This window comes from Molothrus ater, chromosome 1 (genome assembly GCF_012460135.2).
Source record: "Molothrus ater isolate BHLD 08-10-18 breed brown headed cowbird chromosome 1, BPBGC_Mater_1.1, whole genome shotgun sequence".
NCBI classification, from domain to species: Eukaryota; Metazoa; Chordata; class Aves; order Passeriformes; family Icteridae; genus Molothrus; species Molothrus ater.
Genome location: NC_050478.2, coordinates 129,879,668 through 129,902,843, shown reverse-complemented (window position 1 = coordinate 129,902,843; position 23,176 = coordinate 129,879,668). Strand labels below are relative to the sequence as shown.

Here is a 23,176-nt window from a genome sequence, read left to right as displayed (position 1 = left end):
GACACCCTGGCCCGAACTTTCTAGAAAAAGAGGCAGGGGTGTCGAGTGACAGGCAGGCAGCCAGGGGTGGGGAACAAGAAAGATACATTTAGTAACCAAGACAACTGGGGAGGGGTTTGGGGATTGACACAAACTGGTAACAGGGCAGGACCTTCTGTGAGAACAATGGGGGGGGACCGAACAAACATAAAACACACCACAACAACAGAGGTTAGACATTATTTCCAATCGTAGGGACCAGTTATTAAGCGGTTTAAATTGATGGTATACTGACGTGTTTCTTCTTTTTCCATGTCAAGAATATTTTTATGGGATGGAATCACTAGCTTGCTGCCCAGACAAAAGGTGCAATTTCATAGGAAATTCAGGTTATTGTAGCCACACATTTCTACACGGGGCCTTGTGCTAGCTCAGTTACTTAGGTAGCTGATCAATGGGTTGTGTCAGGGCACTCTTTTGTCTGAAAACTAACCCAATACAAAAGAAGAGTTTGCAACAAGGTTGACTCCTTGGCTCACTGGAGAGGATGGTGGAGAGGTACACCTAATGACCATGCTGGCATAAATGAGAATACAGAGAAGTATACAAATGAGGAAGGATTGAAAGGAGAAGACTGGAATAAGCCTGGACCTGGACTGTCCTTGATCCTCAGGAGCCACGTTCCAAGAGTGCAGAGAAACCTGTTTGTTTTGTGTGGCCTGGGTGTATCTGTCAAGCCTTGAACTTCCACAAGCATAATTGACTGGGTTATAGAGGCCCAAATAGAGCTCAGCTGCTGCCAGGCACCATCTTCAGGATGGTTTATTTATAAAGAAAAGCTACCCTCTATTTCATGGATGATTTAGTTTACTAAAGCAGTTAAAATTCACTGAATCCAGTGTAGAGCCAGAGGAGCAGGACATCAAAGTAACTCTAAATCAGCTTTGTGGTGATTATATTGGATACATTTTGAGTGGCATCCGCTATTTTGTAATGCTTCATTTGCTGGGCAACCATTCTGATTTTTCAGTGTCTGATTTTTCAGTTGTGCTAAATATCTACAACTTTAAAGACATTTTTAGATACCAGCTATATCCTGATAATAAGCCAAAGTTTTTGACCAGCCACTTAAAATTAAGATGTGAAAATGCATAGATCTTTTTCTTAATTGAAGAACATCCCCATGTCCATCTGTAGAGCTGGAGTAAGAATGTTTAGCTGCTTTTCTGAAAGCTGGTGGTATCTAAAAATGTTTGTGATAAAAGAACCAAGTACTACTCATATCAATATAGCACTCACTTTTGAAAGCTGGACTCACAGATGCAATGTGAACACTATTTTTGTTGGTTTATAATATGCATTTTTCTTCAGCTAATTGGAATAACGTAAGGCAATATGGAACTTTACAAGTATATTCTAAATTATTGTACTCCCAAGACAGCCTTGACCAATAATTAAAATCCCTTTGGATCTAAACTTTAATATGCCCTCTGTGATTAGGCATCACAGAATCCAAAATTACCAAATCACCAAGTGAATTGAGATTTTTCAGTTATTTAGTATGCAGTAGTGTAATGAACATGATGTACCTGCCCAGTTATTCTTTAAGGGAGAGGAGCTCATTTCAAATAGATAACCATCTTTGACTTCTCTTCTGATTCATCACTGACCTGAACTCCATTTGAACCTTGTTAGACACAAAACAAGCAGGATTCCTGGCCTGAGCTATAAAATATAATTAAGCCCTTTTGAAATGATGTGTAAAAGAACATAGCTTTACCCCTACTATAACTACTACCACCACCACAACCAATAAAGTTAAATCAACCACTGCCTGTAATGGATTAAAATAATAAATGTTCCTGGATTTTAGTGTTTGAAGTACTTGAAGAAAACAGGCTCCCAGCAGCCAGTACCGCTGAATGCATGGGGACATTTATTAGTGATGAATTCAAGGGTTTGGCCTGGTTAAGATCATTACTTTCTGTTTACTGTGTGTTACACATCTCATGTTTTTACAGAGCCCATATGTGTCCCAATGTAATGCTGAAAAACTCTTTCACTAAAGAATAGCTAATTGGTAACATGTAAGTATTGTTCTCATGGGGAGGAGGAACCATCATAAGATTCAGCTCGGTACTAATGAGAAATCCAGTGCGGTCAGTGGATTGTTAACTAAATCTCTCCTGGAAAATAGTTCTTGAAATTGTTCTTTACTATGCTTCACCATTTGTTTGCTACTGCTGTTCCCAGACTTGAGTAAATTGGCTGGCTCTTAAATTAACTGCAGTACTTCCCCTGTAATTATTTTCACAGCTTTGTTACCCTTTCTTCTCAGAAGATGGTTTGTCAAGCATATTTGTCAACAGAGCATTGTAACTGTAGTATAACTACTCAGGATGTGATGTATCTACAGTTTTCTTAAGAGGAAAGAATTGTGTAGATAGTTGTACCAATATATTAGATATAACAGCATATTTGCATTTTAATAGCTGTCTTAATGTCAATGACAATCTGAAAGTAGCTACTGAAGTTACAAATGTGAAGAGTGAATGTTCAGAACCAAATACCACAGACTCACTTTAGTAGAAGGTAGTAAGGAAAACCACTTGCTAATTGATCTTTAGCAAGAAGATTGTATCTCTGCCACCCAGGCAGGGAGGACCCATGGGGGAGCCTGGAGTTCTTCCTTCAGAGGGCACCAGGATCCCTTGGGTGGAAATACATTCCACTGGCTGCTGCTGGCAGTGAGACCACATCACTCACATGCCTCTGAACCAGCGTGGCTGGGTCTGTGCTCTGGGACACACTCTTGTTGCTGAGCTGCCCCAAACTCAGAAAAGCAATTTTCTTCATAGTGCTATTGTTTGTAGCAAAGCTACTGACTTTTCATAAGAGAGCCAAGTGCCAGTTCAGTGCCATTTGCTACCTTTGTTAAAATACATGTGTTTTCATTTTCTTAATTCTTTTGTCCCCTGTTGAAGTTTGCCAATTAAAATCATGTTCTGTGTTGCATTAGGTGACAGTGCAATGAACCAAACAGCATTTGCAGCTAAGGAAGAGCAAATGCACAGGGAATAATAGAAGGAAAAAAGCTCCTTCTATATTTCTACTCATTTTGGAGTTGATTCAAATGTCAACACTGAAATGTTTTTGAAAACAGAAAATCCATGGTTTATGTCAAAACATTGTCTTTCCCTTTGTTAACCAGAAAGAACAAACAGAGCTTTTTTTTAATACCTGTATTGCTTAAACCCTAAGTGATTGTTACTGTAAGGCAGGGATTGTTTTTATATATTTGCTGCATCTATTAAAATGGGCCAGCTCTTTCTTTTTCTATTCACACAAAAGGATTTATGCACACACAGCAGTTTAGCAAGGATGAAGCCTCCTATTATTGACAAATGCTAATGCAACTCTACTATAATTATATATAAACCCTAATCTAAGTATGTGTAAAACTGTATTAGGGTATTCAGATTCTGTGAGATGTCTTTCTAAGTCTTTGCATAAATCAAGTATGTACTGACTAAAAAAGATGTTAGAATATCAAAGTAAATGTCTTTAGGTAAAATTTTTTCACTGTTCTTTTGTAATGATCTCCGTCTTTAATTTTGGGGCAAAGTTATTTTTGGACTGTGACAAACTAGCTATTTTTAAACCCTCCTACATTGATTCCAACCATATGAAATACCTGGATATTCCTTTTGAGCATATGTCATCATAAAGGTAATCCTTGCAATAGCACACAGAAGCCTGGTCTAAGTTCTCTTTTGCTCCATTAGTGTAGATGTGTTTTGTAGTGCTATTGTGTTTCTGGCTGGAGTCTGACAGGGGAGGGCTGGCAGCATTTTTTAAATGCTGTCCAAAGCAAGTGCTTCATATTTATTAGTCTCTTGGAGAAGTATTTTAAAAGTCATGAAACTATTTGTTCCTAAAAGTAAATTATTGCACGTACTGAAAAGTGCATTGGTGTTCATGAGCCATAATCCAAACAGCACAAGTTGACTTCTACATGTCACAGCAATCATTTATGAAGATATATTGCTTCTTTGTGCTGCCATCTCAAGTTCACTTCAAATGGAGACTTTGATTTCGTCTATTGAAACTGAAGGCAGACTTCCACAATAGGGGTTTGTGAGAGATGCATTGAAGGACTGACTGAAAATAGTGTGTGGGATGGCAAAAACAAGGGAAAATTATTTTGCATCTTTACTTTTCTGAGGTGATTGCTTTAGTCATGGGAAAGCACTTCACAGACTGAAAATGTACTTTTGGGATTTCCATAGAAATAGTACCTTACTGGAACTTCTCTCAGATGCAGAGATCTCTTTACTTACTACTGCTTTTTAAGGTTTATGCATACTCGTTCTTCATTTCTTTTCTTTAAGCTTCCTCAAAACATCACTACATGCAAGTTTGTCTAAATGGTCTCTGCATTGCAGTTTTTCTAACAGTGAACAGTGTTTTTTTATACTGAATCAGCTCATCCCTGAAAGGACAAGTAGGTACAACTGCTAGAAGGAACAAGGGTGTGATTTTTGTCTATACAAGAGCACTCTGGGTCACAGCAAGAAAAATAAAAATGTCTTCCTGAGTTCCTGAACTTTTCCTGGTATTTGTAGGACACAATCCATGGATGTGTCTTGTAATATTTCATGTATTGAAAACTAACCAACACTTCCTTATTCTTAATTGTTTCTTCATTTCTCATTGTTTGCTTAGCATTTGAGAAAGGCACTGCTGATTTTGAACCAGCAGTATTATGTGCTGAATGCTCAGTTCTGCTTCTAAGCTGTGGGATATTGTGTTTTCTTTGTACTTTGTGGAGCTGAGATGACAACACAAAGAGACGGCAAAGCATAATCCTTCCAAGTGTAATCCCAGTGAAAGAAAACATAAATAAAACCACTTGTATTCTGGCATTCCTTTTCCCCTTCTGTTGTTTCTGCAACTTGGCACATATTCCAATAAAACTATAGGAAGAAATTTCTCTATATTGAAGAATTGTGCAATAGTTACCAAGAATTTCTTCTCTTTAAAATCAACATTCCATATAGAATATGAAAAGAAAAAAAAAAAGAATTTCCAAGTATTGTAGTGCCTCTTAAAATAACTAACTATAGCAGGGTGTTGGGGTGTGTTGATGCTACTTTTGTTGATTATCACTGAAATTCAGTGTCAAAAACCACCTTGAACAGATCTGTCCCATAGGCCTGTAACCCATGAGAGCAGATGCAGGATTTCAGGAGCCAGCATAAATAAAAACCCCAAGGCTGGAACTCCTTTTGCAGTTGGTAACAGCAGTCCTGTTGATTGGCATGGGACAATGCTTGGTTTGAGCCCTTGATCATTGTTACTAAACTCCAGCTGCTCAAGGGACTGATGGTTTAAGTTTGTGGTGCCTACTCAGGTTGGACACAATTCAATGCCAATGTTACTGTGGGCATTGTTGGACCACCTTCCTAGTGTTTGCTGGTTTTTAAAAAAATATGCAATGTATTTCCTTCCATTAAAAAAATAGTGCTCAGTATTATGAAACTGTAAGCCCCAGGATGCAGACAGACTTCTTCCTTGGATGCTAGGAGAGATTCATAGAAGAAGTTTTATTGCATGGATTCAAAACAGTGAGTTTTGTTTTGGGGGGATTTTTCTACCAGCAAAGTTATAAAAGTATAAAATGAAACTTTACCTTGAAACACCTGTGTGTAAGCCTTTGGTGTCTTTTTAATCTTTTGCCTTTTGTAAATGTCTAGTTTCATTAGAAAAATAAGCTGTGTGCATTATAAAGTAGGGTGGCATCCAACATTCAGGGTGTTGAGTCCAAGTATTAGCACCAAAGGAGATAAAAGTTAAGCCAACCTCAAATGTAGTACTTTCCATGTAAATATACCAAAGAAATAGAGATATCAGGCATGGTTTATTTTATTAAGCAGTGATTTGCAGTAAGTTAAATTCGCAAGAGCTGGGATATTTCTAGATGATGTTTCTATCCTCAAAATGTTTGTCTTTAATGAGAGTATGTAAGTTCTGTCATAAATGTAATCTGCCATTATCATTTTTAGGTTCTATGAAGCTGTGTAAAGTTCAAAAGGTTATGATATGAAAACTTTAAACTCTTTTTCTCAGGAAATGTGCATTATGTAGTTTGAGATAAGCATTTGTTTTGAATTATTTGAATTCAAACAGTACCCTTCTTCTGCTAAGTACTCCTAAGTCTAGCAAGGTGCTGTGTTATAGTAATTAATCTGGACAAAAGCAGAAAGAACTGTTCAAAATCTCTATTTCCTATCAGTTTGAAATATGATCAAGTGAAGCAGCTGTAATTGTTCTTAATAGACTTTTTTGAAAAAAAAATTCATAGTTTAATGAAAAATGTCTCTTCTTATAAACCTTAAAATACTCAGAAGGCAAAAAGTCATGTTTTGGCAAATGGTTCTTTGTAAGGAATATGGATGAGACATACCTGCTCTGTTACAGCAACATGGTATAAAGCCTGGTCAATAGTGTGGGAAGAGCAAGCTAAGTGAAAAAAAAACAGGAAATTAAAAAAAATTACAGATCTCATTGCCCAGCTGTGAAGTTCTTCCTTGGAGACCGGAGTGATTGTCCACACAAGTATTTCCATGAAAGTCAGTGGGACTACTTGTGTGAGTAATGGCTTGGGATCCCCAGGCTCATGGTAAAGTGAATTCAGGAAATAAGCACAAAAATGTTGGGAGAATAACTGCCAGTGCATTAAATTTCTCTTTCTCCTTTTAGGAATCCATGGATCGTCTTTAGTCCTTGACATAAAAGATTTCTTACTTAAAACAAGTCTCAAAGAAAGAGCGAAATCTCTGATTGGCCCTTTTTGCTGCTCTGTTAATGTGGAAGCCAAGTGGTGTAAGCACAGTGGTGATCCTGGCCCAGAGCAATCTGTTCCAAAAATCTACATTGATTTGAGAGGAGGACTGCTGCAGGTCTGTATAAGATGCTTATGGTTGTGCTGTTGAGCTGGACTGGTTTTGGATTATTAAGTTTTCAAAAATAAATTTCATTAAAGCCTTCGCATCCTACAACTGGTTGCTAGGTTGGGGAGTTTTGCATGTTTGATTTGGGTGGTTTTTGTCTTATAAAATAAGTATCTACTCTTTCATGTAAACTATTGATTGAAAAATTGTGTACTGTGTTTTGGATTTTTTTTTTTTAAATACTGCTTAAACCCTGTATTTCAGCTGTATGTGTGTGTTCCTTAAAACTACTGGATCAAATTACTAACACTTAATATCTAGGGTCATGTTCTGATGGGTGTGTGTTTGTCTGTCCATGATCTACGTGTCTGTAATGCCTAGAGGAAGCCCTAAGAAGTACATATCCTTTCCTTTTAAACTTACACGAATTTCTCAGGGGAGTAATTGCAAACTGTTGTTTGTAACAATTAATACTCAGTTTTCCGTGCTATCCTCTCCTTTTTGGAAGTGCCCACAACTTGAAATCAGTCCAGGAAGCTTGGGAGTTCTTGAAATGAAAAATAGATTCTGTGGGGCTTAAACAAGTGGGCTTTAAGATATGTCTTGTTTTAATTATTTTTATTATAGTATCTATACATACCAAATGTTTTAAAATAAATACATAAATCAAGTATATAAAACACTAAAAGGAAATTTTGACATTTAATTGTGTAAGTAAGTTTTTTCCCAGAACTGGCATTAGAAGGTCTTAGAACAACAGCACTGGAAATATGGTTAATCAGATAATACAAATTTATTAAAAAAATGTATCTTAATGAATAAATAAAGTCAGTTTATTTCTTTACTCCTTTTTTTATTTGTTTTTCACAGGTACTTGGCTGACTACCTGTATGTGTTGGAAATAAAAAGCTTATTTTTTTCCAAAATGTTGGGGTTTGACAAGTACCAAAAAAGAATTTATAAATCTCAGGAAGCCATTTATTATTAGAGTATAATTAGGGACAATTAGCTTTTACAGAAGATCATTAAGTGTTTGGTCTGGCAGAATAGATTTGAAAATGCTGACAAAATCATTAGGAGTTCTGTTTCAAATTAATTTATTTATGGCTAATGATTTTACCAGCTCTAAACATGACCTCACCTATCACTGTCACTTTGTATTGCATCAGAACCTTGAGAGCTTATGTAAAATCAGGGCCTCATCTCTGAATACTGTAGTAGGAGTTCCATGCCCTGGAGTTCCCTGCTGCTTACAAATGAATAAAAGTGTGAGATGGAGAAAAATGTTCATCCCTCCTCTGTCAGTGGGCAACTGGGGCCTCTGGGATTGGCTTAAGGTGACCGAGCTCCTTTGAGGTGGTGCTGGAGTAGGTGTGGGACCCCGAGACCAGAGGTTCTCCAGAAAGCACAGTGGAGATGCACTAAATTCAGGGGATACCTGCCTAGGCTGGGAATCTTTAGCTCAGGACTGGCTGTGGCTGTGTTTCAAGAGGGTCTTGGTTTATTCTGTGGGCTTACTTCTAGATGCAGAGCAAGAAAAAAATCTGCCTTCTTGCAACTACATTCCTTTTAGGCATTTTTTGACTTTTTTTCACATTTGAAAATTTATATTCCCCCATTGAAAAATTTGCACTACTCTTTATGTGCATACCTGACTTGTGTGCTTCACTCACACCCTTCCCATGACTTTTAAGTTACAGTCTGGGCATTTTGATTTCATCCCACACTGGTTCCATGTCTAATTTCTGTATTGCTAGTTGCTTCTTTGTGTTCTCTGGTGCTTCAAGGCCTGCTTCTGCAAATGAAGTCTAAAGTAGTTGTTCCCATTAATATAATTCTGTCAAACAGGAGCTTGATTTGAAAAAAGCAGCAATGCTTCTCCAAGCTGGCAGAAAAAAATGCCTTCTTGTCTTTTATTTTGCTACAAAGTGTGCAAATCTTCTGGACTTTGTATGCCCAATTTTATTAGATATTTTTCTGTATTTCTGTTTTAAACTTCAGAAAACTTTGAACTTTTAAACCTCACTTGGAGGACTTACAGAACACCCAATTTATATGCTTAAATTTTGTGCTTAAGATGATCTTTCATATGTTTTCTGTGTCACATTCTTAGCTGTGTCACTTAGTTTTAAATGTATTCCATAATTCCAGTTCTGGAGCAACCTCTTTGAAGAGTTTAAGCTTTGTATCTTTAAGGGTTTTTTGTCATGTCTTAAACTGAGAAACCTGTGACCAGTGCTAGCATTATGTACTTGATAGTTCTTGAATATAACATTTAAGATCTGTGGTCTTCCAGGCAACCTCACTGTGCATTGTTAAATGGTAGGAATTAATGTTTTCCTTCAGATAATGAAAAGAACACATTTGACAAATAGTTTTGTAAGGATATTTTGTTGCTTCTGTCCTTTATTTTAAAATTAAGAATGCTTGCAAGCAATTAAGGTGTAAGTAGAGTAGACTCAAAGCCATGTAAAATTCCTGTTGTTTTTGGGGAGGTGTTTTTCCCTTCAAAAATGACTGAATATTTGTATGTAATTTTTTCATCTTTTCTCTCTCTCTCTTTCTCTCTCCTTTTTTTTTCTTTTTAAAGGTTTTCTGGGGTCAAGAGCATTTGAACTGTTTAGTTCTTCTCCAGGAGCTTCTGTGGCAGTACCTGACTAAAAAGGGCAGTGTAGAGACGTTGATACCTGAACGTCCACACCCAACGTGTTTTTCTGCAGAAAGGAATCAAACCTCAAAACCTGAGCATTCCTCAGATGATCTGAGAACAGGACTCTTCCAGTATATACAAGATGCAGGTAAGAAGGATATAATTTTGGCTCTCTTTTTTTTTCCTTTTTTTTTCTAGGTTATAAAGTAAAAATAGTAGTAACCTATTAGACATTACTTGCCTCTTACAATAAATAACTATATTTTTTTGGAAAAGCAGTTGAAAAGACATCTGCTAGAATTTTAAAAAAATACTTTATAAGACTTTTTTGATTTCTTTCCATTAAGCTGTAATGTTTTAAAAGTCAGGGAAATTGCTTTTTTATTTTCTCTCCTTTTGATCCCGAGGGATTTCTTTTTAATCACTTTGGTTTCATAAACCAGCATGTTTCTCTCTAGAAATTGCATAACAGATTATAGCTTTCTTTCATTTGACAGAAGCACAAAAGCTGCCCAATGCCTATGAAGTTGTGTTTTACAATGAAACTGAGGATAGTCCAGGAATGATGCTGTGGAGATATCCAGAACCCAGAGTGCTTACTCTTGTAAAAATTAACCCTGTTCCTTTTAATACCACTGAAGACCCAGATATTAGCACTGCTGACCTTGGAGATGTTCTTCAGGTGGGTAACGAGTTTTCTACTTTCAGTAAAAAATGGAAATGTTACTGCTGTAAAGTGAAAGTTTTCAAACTCAGATTTATTAAAAAGGAGCACAAAACAAATGTCAGGAGCTCTATAAAACCAATATTGGTACATTGCACAACTTGAGCATATCTTTAGTTTCAAAACTACTTGTATAAACATTTTACCCACTTACCTCTGCAGTTTTTATGTTGCATAATAAGCTATAGCCAAGTTTATCAGGTTTAGTTTGTGAGCATACAGTTTTTATTCTTTCTTTTTATGGTTTCATCCATCAGTCTTTGCATAAAGGCTTCATTTGGTTTGAAACTAAACATATGAGGAAAGACCTGGTCTGAAATTTCCAGGTTCTAGTGAAATCATTGAAGTAAAAGCTCCAATGTGGCTGTTCTCTCCTATTTCTGTGATGGCAGATGGCTGCACTGCTCCTAGTAAGATCCACAGGGTAGGGGGAAAGGGTCTGGTTTCTCTCATTTTACCTTGAGAGGGTTGAAGTGGATGGTGTGGTTTGACTGTGTGAGAGCATGGAACTTCTCTTTGAAGGAAGGCTGAGTGCTGCAGTCTCCATGCCCCAAAAATAGACCATACCTCAAAATTACACTGATCCTTAATGTGCTGGAATTTTTGCTTTCTAATGTATGCAATTGGGTCATTACATTTTCTCCTGTCTAGTGTAATTCTTTTTAAATTCACTTATTCCTTGCATACATATTTTGATTTTAGCTCAATTTTAATTCTGGTAATCTCTGTTTCCCTTTTGTATTACAAATTGGACCTGTCATTTTTTTTAATTTCAATCTGGTTGTTAATCAGAATAGTGTTGTGAGTCAAGGGAAATAAATATTTCCCAGTTCTTCCTATTTGTCCAAAACTGTTGAATTATATTTCATTATTGCTGTGATGTTAAAAATTGCTTTTAAAATTGAATTATTCACCAATATGCTTTGAGTTATGAATAAGTAGGATAATCTTCCTCAGATAAATGGTATAATGTTATTACCGTGCACATACTGTTGGTGAGATCATGTAAGTGTCCTGCCAATTTCTTTGCCCTCAAGACAGCCAAATGTCAGCTCCTTTCATTTACATGAAAAGTAGAATTAAATGGAAAAAAATCAGCTCCACTTGGCATGAGGTTTGAATCAAAGATCAAAATTGTGTTATTGTAGGCTGTCTTGATGACCTATTAGGTTGCTCTGAAAGCCAGGATTTCGCCTCCTTTCAGGCTGGTATTTTTGGAGCACAGCACACCAAGGTTTTGGTTTAATTACATTACACTCCCATTATAGATAACAGACATCATGAAAACCATTATGTATGTGCTTGTGGAACGATATGACCCTGTCCAGGGGAATACCAGCTCTTCTTCAAGTGGGCATGCACAGCTGGACTTTCAGTAGCACACAGGTTCTGCTTTGTGCTTCCATACCATGGTGCAGAGAAGAGAAGATCCAGCTCACTATTGTTGCCTCAGAGAGTGAGAAGCACCCAACTACCAAGGGTCAGGTCCTGTCAGCCTCTTCTGACATTCATGTAATTCTTCAGATTTCTACCACCAGAGAAAATAGAAAGATACCAGCCAAATTAGAGGACATCTAGTCAAAAATTCTGCTTTGGGCCCATGATGTGCAGAAATGCCTACAAGAGGATCCACGCTTTGGTTGAAGGCCATTAATTATAGTAGCAATTGTTGCCTGGCTCAAGGTGGTGATTTATTACATTTTCCAGAAATGGCCATACACCTGATGAACAGCCATTTTAAACATGGGCAGTGTGCATTTTTTTATTAATCTTAACAGAGTTATGTGAGTGGAATAAGTAATGCAGAGAAAAATTTAAATTTCTTTAGGTAAATTGCATTTACTAAATACTCATATCAAACTTCAGATTATAATTGAAGTTAATCATGAGGCCTTTTATGAGCTCCACTTTTTCCCTGTGTGAATACATGTTAATTAATGTACTGGGGATTTAGTGCATATGGAAAATTCATTAAATACAAAGAGAAAAAAGATAAAGCAGTATTTATTTTATTCCATTCTTGAAATGAAACATTAGAGAAACATCTGCAAGCCAAAGACTTTAGCTTTTTTGGAAAAAAGGATCTAAATTAAAAAACAATAATGATACTAAGCTATATTAAAATATACTTTAAAACTTTCCCAGGATTGTGGATATATTCAAATGCAAGGAGGACCCATAATGTCCCCAGCTGTTTTACCAGTTTCCCTTAATCCTCTACTTCACAAAGATACAGTCAAAGGTGCCCTTCTGTAGTTTGTCTTGAATTTTGGGGGATTTTTTTTCTTGAAGTTTTCCAGTTGCATGTTCTTTCTTTCTGAGTAAGTTGCTATGACATTTCATCTAGCTTTCTGTCTTTGTTAAACTTTTAGCATAACGTTTTAATCATGGGTAGGTTTTAGAACTCTGTGTTTTTATAGCTATTATTCAAATTCCTGGAACTTGCAAAAGCTTCACCCTAAAGAGAATTTTTCTAAATATTGAAAGTGCGTGTTATCTGGTACAGCCAAAGGATAGAGAACAGCTTCAGATCATAAGAGTTGATATGAACTATATTGTTTCTGTTGAACCTTGCCTTGCTCCTATTTCTGAATTGCCCCAAGAGCTGTTTTCTTGTGCTTTACCTTGTGTTTTTGCAAAGGGAAGCGGTTTCGGTGGTCAAGTTTGTAATGCTTTGTTTTTACAGTCCAAACATTGTTGCTTTTATTTGTGGGGGGGAACAGGAAGAACTGATGTCTCTGCCATGGCATTCCACATAGCATTTCTTTAGCAGTTTGAAATAGAGCTTGGATCTAATAGTTTGAAGGAAGTGAGAATCCTAGATCTGATTGCAAGAAATTGCAGCAGGATTATATTTCTTTGAGGAGGTGGAAAGTATCTGAATTTGTTGTTTTCCCTGTTTAACAGACATGGCAAACACTATATAATCTTTAAGTCCTTTTTGTCCCATTTTCACATGTTGTAAATGTCCTTCGGCTCTGTGTGATTTACCATTCTTTCAGATAACTAGTCTGTGAGGAAACACCTTTCAAAGGTGAATAGTGGTATTGATGTGAGAATCATATGACCACCTCAGGACTAGAGGGAAGTCCAAACTTGGAAAATTTTCACAAAATTTTTTCAAAAGGCAAAAAGGAAGGTAAAGTAGCAAATCCATTATTTTTAAAATATTGATGATTGATATATATATATAGATAAGTTAAAAAAAGGGATGCTCTCTGAGACTTTTTCCAACATGGATGTCTTTTGTTCATGAACCAGAGAGAAATAACCTACTGATCTTGCTCCAAAAAATTTAGTTACTGCTACATTTAGGTCCCAGTTAATTTCTGTAACAAAAGCTGTGCAGGTGTTTATAAATTTGTCTCAGTGAGTATTCACATGTGAAGACTTAAGGCATGCCACAGTTTCCCAGTTTAACATTAAACTATATTCTGTAAGGCAACCAGCTCATCATTACAGGGCAAAGGTCTTTTAATTGCTCTGTGATGGCCTTGTGGTGTGGCACCACTTGAAGTTGCAATCTGTGGGCAGTGATGATTCTCATTCATGTGTGAAACACATGAAATGTGTTTCACCCAGAACTTTGAAGCATGGTAATAGCCTTCAAGCAGATTTTGGTTTAGAATGTATGTTGAAATGTCTCCTGCAGAGATATCAGAATTGTAGAAGATACATGAGCATCTTTAGGAACAAGAATGGGCTGGACAGTCTCAATTTCAGAGTAAGAGTTTCATAGTGTCGCTCTTAATCTCCTAAATGATGAGGGCATTGGCTTGATATGGCTACTAGGACAGTTGAAAGAGAATTATGGCAATTTCCTCCATTCTGGTTGTTCTGGTTGCCTTGGAAGTACGGCATTGGGGTGAAAGGAGTAAGAGTAATTTCTGATTTCAGACAATAGTTTATTATTATGCAGATGATTCCACTGTCTCAGAACATAAAGAATAATTGAAGAATTTATTCTACATCATAACAAAGACCTGTATTCCAGAGCTGTTGTGTGATACTAAACTCAACTGTGCTTTTACAGTTCCTTGGATCTGTCAGGTCCATATCTGAGAAAGGACAAGTCATCTTCATTTCTGTGATATTTTTAAAATTCAAAAGATGGAAAGCAGGGGAAAAAAAGAGAGAAAAATCTGTTACTGATTCAGTAGTGACTTTCACATTGTGCAGATACAATATGAAGCTAGCTACATTTAGATATTTAACCTCAAGGAAAGTTCTGTTGAATATTTGTGCTGTGGGGCTTAGAACTGTACTTGCACTGTGTGTCTAGTTTCCCCAAAGTCTTCCTGTGTCTTCCTGCAGTCTTAAGAATCTCAGATTTATGTTTATCTTTGCCTGTGATGTTGTTATACTTTTCTGATGTAATCTGGCTTTTATTTTTATATCATTTATCTTTACCAAGAACAAGGTTGACAGGTTTAGGTTGGCAGGGGAGAGTAAAGATTGGGTGGGGCTCACCAAGGTAGGAAAACAGTTCCTATGCCATCAGGGAAAATACTCTGCTTTTCTGTACAGGCAGGTGAACAGGACACACAAAATATCTCCAGTACAGCTGGAGGCCTGTTTTTATCTAGTGAACCTTTTACAGAGATTCTCATTTATTTTCATTCCATTGTAGAGTTATCTTTCCATTGAGGGATGTTGCTGGCACTGCCCCATATCTCAAATAAAGCTATGTATTGTCACAAGAGCATTTACCCAAGTGGCATGAATTTAAAAGCAGGAGAAAAACAGATTTATCTAATCAAAGTAATCATACACTGTGTAGTGTTCCAAATTCTGAGTTATCTGATTTAGTTAAGATGCATCACTAACACAGACTTAAAATTCTTTCTCCTGGATTGTCATCCAGTGGGAGATGCAAGCTGTTAAACAAAAGAAAGATAAACTACAACATTTGCTCATTTCTCCAGATGAAGTTAAAATAAAATATCTGCTGAACTATAACCCTGACAGGTTTTAGTATTTGGGGATGTTTCCCTTGTGTACCTGCCAGGACTCCTATTGCACGCACGTGTAGTCAGCATTATAACAGCTGATGAAACCATGAATGCGTGCTGAGGTCTCCTTTTTTGGCCTTTCTTCTTCATGTAGTGTCCTAAGATACAGAGCACAGGGTTAAAAAAGTGGTGATTAAATTAACCAAATCTCAAAGTCTACTGAAGAATATTTTAGGGCAGTGAGTATAGTTCTGAGGTTGCAAGGGCTTAACTGGGACTTAATAAGGAAAAACTACATTAAAAAAACCACTGTGGTAAAATTCACACAGAGCATTTCCAAAGGTGGTGAAATCTCTTTTAGGAGAACATAAACTATTTCCAACTTCAAAGGGCAGGGATTCAAAAAATTGTCTGTTACATTGCCTTACATGCATGTGCTATTTAAATAAAGCATTTGCAAACTTGCTAGTCTGGAATCTCATTTTTTCAACACTGTCATCCAATAAATAGTCATATTCTAACACCTTGTGGCTGTTTAAACAGTGGCTTAAGGAAGCATGAGCTTAAGAATGACTGACATTGGACCTACTGTAAGTCATTATTCCAGGAAGGATTTGACATGACAGTCAACAGGAAAAGAATTATGATCAATGTCAAAGACATTAATTTTTCCTTTTAACAGAGAATACCTCATTTTTGGCTGACTCTGCTTCCCTTTTACTTTTCATTCCCTGTTGGGGCTAAAATAGTCAGCTGGGCATTTGAGAGTCTGGGAAAAGTGCTTTCTGGGAAACCACAAATTTTTGATTTATTTCTTATATTCCCAAAGCAACAACTATTTTGGAAATCCAGATGATTTGTGCATGACAGGTTAGTGATTTAAGTTCACAGTGTTACAAGATAATAAGCTGTGAAGTTCAACCATGATTCTTGATAAACCTGTTGGCTTGCAAGTTACTGAATCTACTGCCACACAGTTCAGTACTGTTGTCAAATAATGGCACTTTTTAGATGGATGAAGAAATAATTTGTCTGGCTGTTGTGAATTGCTCAGAAGGCAAATTTGGTGTTTTGTCTGCTTTTTAAAGCTTACATTTCTTGTTAATTCTACCTTTGGATGTTATTCAAAATTACTGTATTAGTCATACTACTACTATATAAAGATTCTATACCATTTTTTTATTATTTCTCTACTTTGCGAAGAGTTGCAAGAAACTTGAAAAGAAGCAATTATTATTGAACATACCTGATCATAAACTAGAAGTGTAACAAGTGCCATTTATTCTAATGTAAGTAACCTCTTTCTCAGCAGTAGATGCAGTGTTTCTGTTTGTGCATGAGTACAGAAATGGGTGCAGGTCATCACATAAACAGCTGGTCTGTGTAAGAGGCCTGTAGGTTTGTTGTAGCTTGAGCCACTTAAACTTCAGATGATCTGCAGGCAAGCAAATTTTCTGATCTGAGTTTTGCACCTTTTCCAAAGTTCAGACTCTGTCTATTAATTATAAGTATTGTCTTCATTTTCTTGCAAGGAAGGAAATAGGGACTAAGAAGTTGGAGTCTTAAGCAGATGTTGAAACAGAGCCTGTTCTCTTAGGGATTCCAGCTTTAAATATTATTTGTGAACTTCCTTGCCTGAGAATAGGATTATCTCAGACTTTACTATTTTGTTACTGCTTTGTGTGTGTATAATCTTAATTATTTTGCTGTGTGATCTTAGTGTTCCCTGCATCAAGATGAGACTGTATCGTTTGTCCTAGAGTTTCCCTGTGCAGTCTGCAGGGAGTTAAGCGTAACTTGTTGGGAATGTTAATGGAAGTTGTGCATAATTTGCCTGTGCATCACAGTGAAATTTACCCTTAGGGGTTACTGAGCCAGTGAAAACTCTACCGGGTGCCAGAGGACTGACGAAACCATCAGATTATCTTCATGACAGATTTACACTCTGCCTGTGTTCTGTACTCTTCCGATTTTGTGACTCTGATTTATGAAACTCTGCAAACCCAAGTCCTTCCGGCTGTACAGTGACTTTGTGGTGCTTCTCATAGGAGTCAGGCTTTGCTGTGGTGAGAATGTGTGGTGAAAATAGCTCATATACTGAAAATTATAAGATACATCTTGTGTTAATAGACTGCTAACTTCAATGGTCAGAGGTGACTACGTTTCAACATCATAATGCTTGTATTATTAATAAATGCTGAAGCCTAGAAAATTAAAAACCTTAAATGAAATGTGGAAGATACTTCCTGTATCAAAAGAGACAATAAAGGGTGTTGAAAGAAGTAGGTGAATCCCTAATGTAAGATCTCCAATCTGTATACTTTTGTTTCTCAATGCCTGAAACAATTTATTAAGAGCTAATAAATTAAAGAAATATTGTTACTTTTGCTGTTCGAAAGGCAAGTGATCATCACATAAACTCAGTCTCAAGGTGAATGACAATTAGTATAAAATTTTGACACTTAGCAGCACATGATTTTCCTGTTTAAAGTTCTGCAGAAATCACAGTTACAGCCCAGCACTGTTCTGTGCTTTCTTTAAAAAAAAGCTGTTAGTGTGTTCAGAATAATTTTTCCATAATGAAAAAAGCCAGTATCTGTGACAGATTACATTACTCCACACACCTGCATTTGCTCTGAACCTGCTAGCCTGATAAATTGATAAGTTAGTCATATGTTGTTTTAAAAAGGCAAAGAATGTAGTTCCTAATAAAAGAATGCTACATATTTCTTCTAAAAGGTTAAAAAGCATTTCTCAGGGCTCTTAAATTACCATATTCTGATACCAGGGGAAAATAAAACCTGGGCTTAGAGTCGTGTTTGTACTTAGAGGGCTTTCCGGACAGGAAGGCAATCTTGATGCAATTCAGTAAGCCACAATACCAGTGGGGCATCACAGGTGAAAAAATTGCAGCTGTACCCCTCACCACAATGTATTACAACTGTACAGTGGAATATTTCCTGTACAGAAATAGGGCTTGGTTAACTTTGTTTCCCAAGAGTAGATCACATTAAAATGTTATAAAATCATGATTTCCTGCATTTGAATACTTGTGGTTTCTCAACTGGTTCCAATATTACAAAAGGTTTTTTTATAGCTTCTATTAGTTGAAGATGTATAGAAGCTTTTTTCCAAAGTCAGCTAAAAGGAAGTTATGTATTTTTAAAGAACAACTTTTCTCAGAAGACAGGAGTTTTCTTTCACATCTTTTCATTACAACTCTATTTGATATTTATTTTATAAACTGCAGGACAGATGTAAATTTAAATAAAATGAAATAAATATACTAATAGGACTATTAGTATATATGTTTAATGGAGTTGAAAGAGCCATAGTATATATTATTACTCAGATAGCAAAATAGTAGTTATTTTCATTAGTCAGCCAAAGACCTCAATATAGATAAAGGAAAAAGTTAAATTAAGCAGATGTTGCATATTAAACTTTAGAGTGAGTATTTGTAATTTAAATGTCCTAACTTTAGGACCAAATTTATTTTTTGAAAAATTTGAAGAGAAGCAAAACAATTCTGAGAAGAAATTATATGACATAATTTTGAAAAACATCTCCAGCTGGGGTATCTGATTATTCCAGTGTTGAAAATTGAGAGTGTACCATAGTGGAATAAATTTTATTGCCTGAAATATATAGGTATGTAACATTCAAACTGCTGTCAAAATACAGAAAGCTGTAATGAAAATACAAAAAAGGCTGAGGTGGGTGGGACAGCAAATACTTTGTACAACTAAATAATTTTAATCCTAGTACTACTGCTAATCCTGAAACTACTTATATGAGGCTATATTTTTACCTCACTGTAAGTCATCTCTCTTTTTTTGGTGGTTTGGTTGTTTGGTTTTTTCCTTCATGCAATGGGGATATTGGTGGTCTGTAGCTGTGCCAGGAAAGTCTGTTTTCTACACAGATACGATACAATCTTAGTTCTGAGGAAGGTTAAAAAATATTATCTAACAGGCAAGTGGTTTGTAGCATGATTTCACACTGTCAATCACACAAGATACACAGGAATGTGGATGTTGAAGTATCCTACATTTGCCTAAAATGTAGGTGTTCCACTGGTCAGATTGAATTGTGTATGTTGTGTGAACCAGGCATATTGCAGCATTCTATTTAATATTATTTTTCTTTTGAGCATATTTTCTACATATTATATTATTTTTCTGCAGAGTTCTTTTGCTAGTTTTATATAAATAATACTTCAAAATCAAATTTAAAAGTAATGTTTCTGGTAGGTATTGCCAAGACTTTTTTCCTTATAAAAATCTGCATAAAACTTTTTATTTCCTGCTACTGCAACTTCTGTTCACCTAATGAGAGAATTATATTTTTAAGACAGTTGGCCCTAAGCCAGTAAAATATCTTAATAAAAGAATAGCTTTATTACAGAGCAATCAGTTTATTCATGCTCGGGAAGCTGAAGTAAAAATTGTAGTCTGGGTTGGTGTCTGACTCAGAGTTCTAGTTTGTGTTGTGTTCTGCCTCATTCACTGAGGTGGCCCTGCTTGGAGAAGATAAAACACACACATACACACTTCCTGTCTTCTGGGTGCATTTTTTTGTGCAGTAGTTGTTTCTGGACCAAGAATAGCTGAATTTCCAAGAGGAAGCGCCCACGATCTGAGGGACTGAGATTCAAGAAATGAATGTATCTTCTGTAAAAGCTTCTTTTCTAGCAAATACATCAATCAAAAGGAAGCATCACTGAAAGAAACATTAGGCACCCAGCTGTTAATATCTATCTTTCTTTCTCAACTGGACAAGATCTGTTTTCCAGCCTGAGATATTTAGCATGTATTTAGTTTTAAAGTTCACATTTTTATACTGAGTTTTAAAATCATATGCTTCAGTAGTTAATACTGAAGGCATAATACTTTTATACAGCCTTCATTCAACAACCTCAAAGTAGGCTGATGGCTGTAGCTTTTTCCTACAGACAAAAAGATGTTTATGAAAAAGATGGGATTAGTTAAGAAATGTAGATATTTTCATTATTTCTCTCCTAGCTGGAAATTATATCCATGTCTGAGACCTTTTAGCATTCTGACAAAATGTATATTGAAAAACAGGTATGATCATTTATGGTGTCATGGCAGGTTGGCAAAGTCCACTGATGCTGGCTCTCTGCTCAGCTGTAGAAATGTACCTGTAGACACATAAGTGGTGTGCACCCAGCACTTTTCAAGTCCAAATTAGCCAAGAACCCCAAAGCTGGGAGGATAACATCAGCTCACAGGAAAGTATAGAAGCATGTCATCATCTTGAAATTCTTTGAAAAGCACTTAGGGGTCAACACTCATCTCTCTATCAAGTCTTAATATTACACAAAACCACTAGTGGGGAAAAGAAGTATCTGTAAAACACGATTAACAACACAGCAGTAACAGACTGTGTAGCATTTCTTGACCCCCTAGTTTCCAAGTAGGAAATTAAATTATTCTGGTATTGGTAATGTGTGACACAATCTATGATGAATAAGAAAAAACACAATGGCATTGTTGTGCTTTAGTGGGACTACTTCATGTTGGTTACTACCATGATACTGTCTTGCTGATAGGTTAACAAGTGTGAAGGAAATTACTTGAAGTATGCAGGGTTTTAAGAGGATTTTCAGGTTTGTCATTGTTTGGCCTTTTTGGGGGGGAGTGATGTGTGTGTTGGAGGCTTCAGCTCTGCTCAAATCAGAGATGTTTTTCATATGTGTTAATGTAATATACATGAAAATTTTTGTCTTAAAATAGAGTGAAATAGAGATTCAGAGAAAACAGGAATCTGCTGTCTTCTACCTAAAAAGATTTTTGCTCCAAGGCAATTAGTTCTGAACAGTTGTTTGTGTCATGTACTTTGCCAATACACCATTTTCCTTCTTCTTCCAAACACTGCCATGCCATTTTCAGATCTCCAGTGTCTACATTTCACAGCAGTAAAGAGAAAAAGGAGCAGCCTTCGGTTTCTCTGCTTAGAGTTTGGACTGTTTCATACAGTGTTTCATTTCTGCTTCTAACCTCTGTTGTTAAACAGAGATGCTGCTGAAAAATAAAGCATTTGACTGTGGTTTTCCTCCCTATTGCCATAGTCATCCTTCTAAATAAGTGTGTTTGCCACAGTGTGGGCTTTTCTAGCAAAGCAGAACTTGGAGATTCTTGGTTAATCTGAGCTCATGGTTAAATAATACTTTTATGCACATTTAAGTGACAGGTGAATACAATCATTGCAATTAAAACTGTCTTTGAGAGCTATGGAAGAGGACAAAAAGCTGCAGGGAAGTGTCTGCTGGAGAACCAAGCTTGTTGTTTAGCAAAAAAATTAAATTTGCTTTGTTTGTGTTTGCTTTTATAGAGGCAGCCCTAGTGGTCACATTTTCTAAGAGGTAACAGTTATATGAATTATAGCTTAGGTTTTGTTCAAATATTTTGAGGTAAAACCATACTTAATTCGACATGCAGGGAATTTTTTTGTTGCAGCTAGTTCACTTATTCCCACTGCTAATGACTCAGTTCTGGCATTATAACCCCTTTCCAGGCTTTCACAACTATTATTTTTGGCAGCTGATACTGCCCAGAGCTACCATCTTTCCTTAAACTTATCCAGATCAGGCATTAGTAATAAAGCCCCTAGAAAAAATAAAGCTAGATATGTAGAAATCAAAGATTCTAAGTCAATTAAGTCTTTTGCAAGCTTCAAACTAGAAAGCCTACAGTTTGTGTAGTTCCAAAGCATGAGCTGTATTTTGTATAGGAAATCACATCATGTGTGTCCTTGATTTCTTATCTCCAATGTGCAGATGACACTTTGAAACAAATTGTCTCTTGCTCTGGTAGATTTCTCGACATATTACAACATAGTTAGAAAAAATTGTAAACAAAATAATGAGGAATAATCATTTCTACTTGCTGACCAGCCTGCATTAACTGTTCAGTGATGTTTTTCCTGGCTATTCATACTGCTGAGTTCAGCAATCATTCCTGTGCCTTTCCAGATTTCTCATAATTCACTTCAGAAGTTGTCCTGCCCTACACAGGATCACAGGATGGGTACAGTGGAAGGGTCTGCAGTGGATCCTCTGGTCAGACCTCTCTATTCCCTATCCCAGAGCACATGGCACAGGATTGCTTCCAGGTGCTTCTTGAATATCTCCAGGGAGACTCTACAATCTCTCTGAGTCATCCACACAATAAAGTTCTTCCTCAGATGAAACTTCCACTGTGTTAGTTTATACCACAAACCACAACCTGAACATGAGTTGCAAAGTTATTACTTCTTTGTGGCATAATTGTTCTCATCGTTATACTTTGCCATCTCTTCCTCAAGAGGAGTTTCAATACATCTACTACCTAATGAATGGGTGGAAACACTGAAGTACCTTTTTTTTTTTAATATAGACAGGATGTGTAAAATCCAGTTTAGGTTTTTTCAAGTTTTGCTGTGCCTTTGTTTTGAATCTTTATTTTTAATTCTCTATATTATTTTCATCTATCCTTATTGATAGCTTTATGGTTTTTGTATTGTAGTGTCACTTAAAAAATTATCTAACTGTACTCTTGAACTTATTCTTCCTGCTCATTAATCTAGTGGGAATAGAATTCATCACCCTGTTTAGCCTCTTTTAAAACACCCATGACTTTCTGTTCTAATGCAATTTTGTGAGATTCTCATTAAGGAAAGAGTTTTGTTTTGAGATGTAATCTAAGAGAAATAAATATCCTACATATGATAGCTTTGTGAGACTTTCACTGCACACATATTACTCACTCACATTGATAAGAAAAGGTAGTTCAGATTTTGATAGACATTAGGAAGCACAAGACCAAACCAAGTATTCAAATATATTTAATCAGGTTCCTAAAAGAATGCCAAGTTATTTTAAGGACTGAGATTTAAAAGTATGCAGAAATAAATA

The 23,176-nt window shown here is 36.3% G+C and overlaps 1 protein-coding gene across 1 annotated transcript in view; it reads left to right on the top strand.

Annotated features, from left to right (window-relative positions):
* Window positions 1–23,176, top strand: part of VPS13B (vacuolar protein sorting 13 homolog B) — a 433,772-nt gene that overhangs the window by 344,578 nt on the left and 66,018 nt on the right. The window contains exons 37-39 of the mRNA XM_036379056.2: window positions 6,742–6,941; window positions 9,523–9,730; window positions 10,080–10,264. Of these exons, the coding sequence (XP_036234949.1) occupies window positions 6,742–6,941; window positions 9,523–9,730; window positions 10,080–10,264 (593 nt within the window). The remainder of the gene's footprint in view (window positions 1–6,741; window positions 6,942–9,522; window positions 9,731–10,079; window positions 10,265–23,176) is intronic.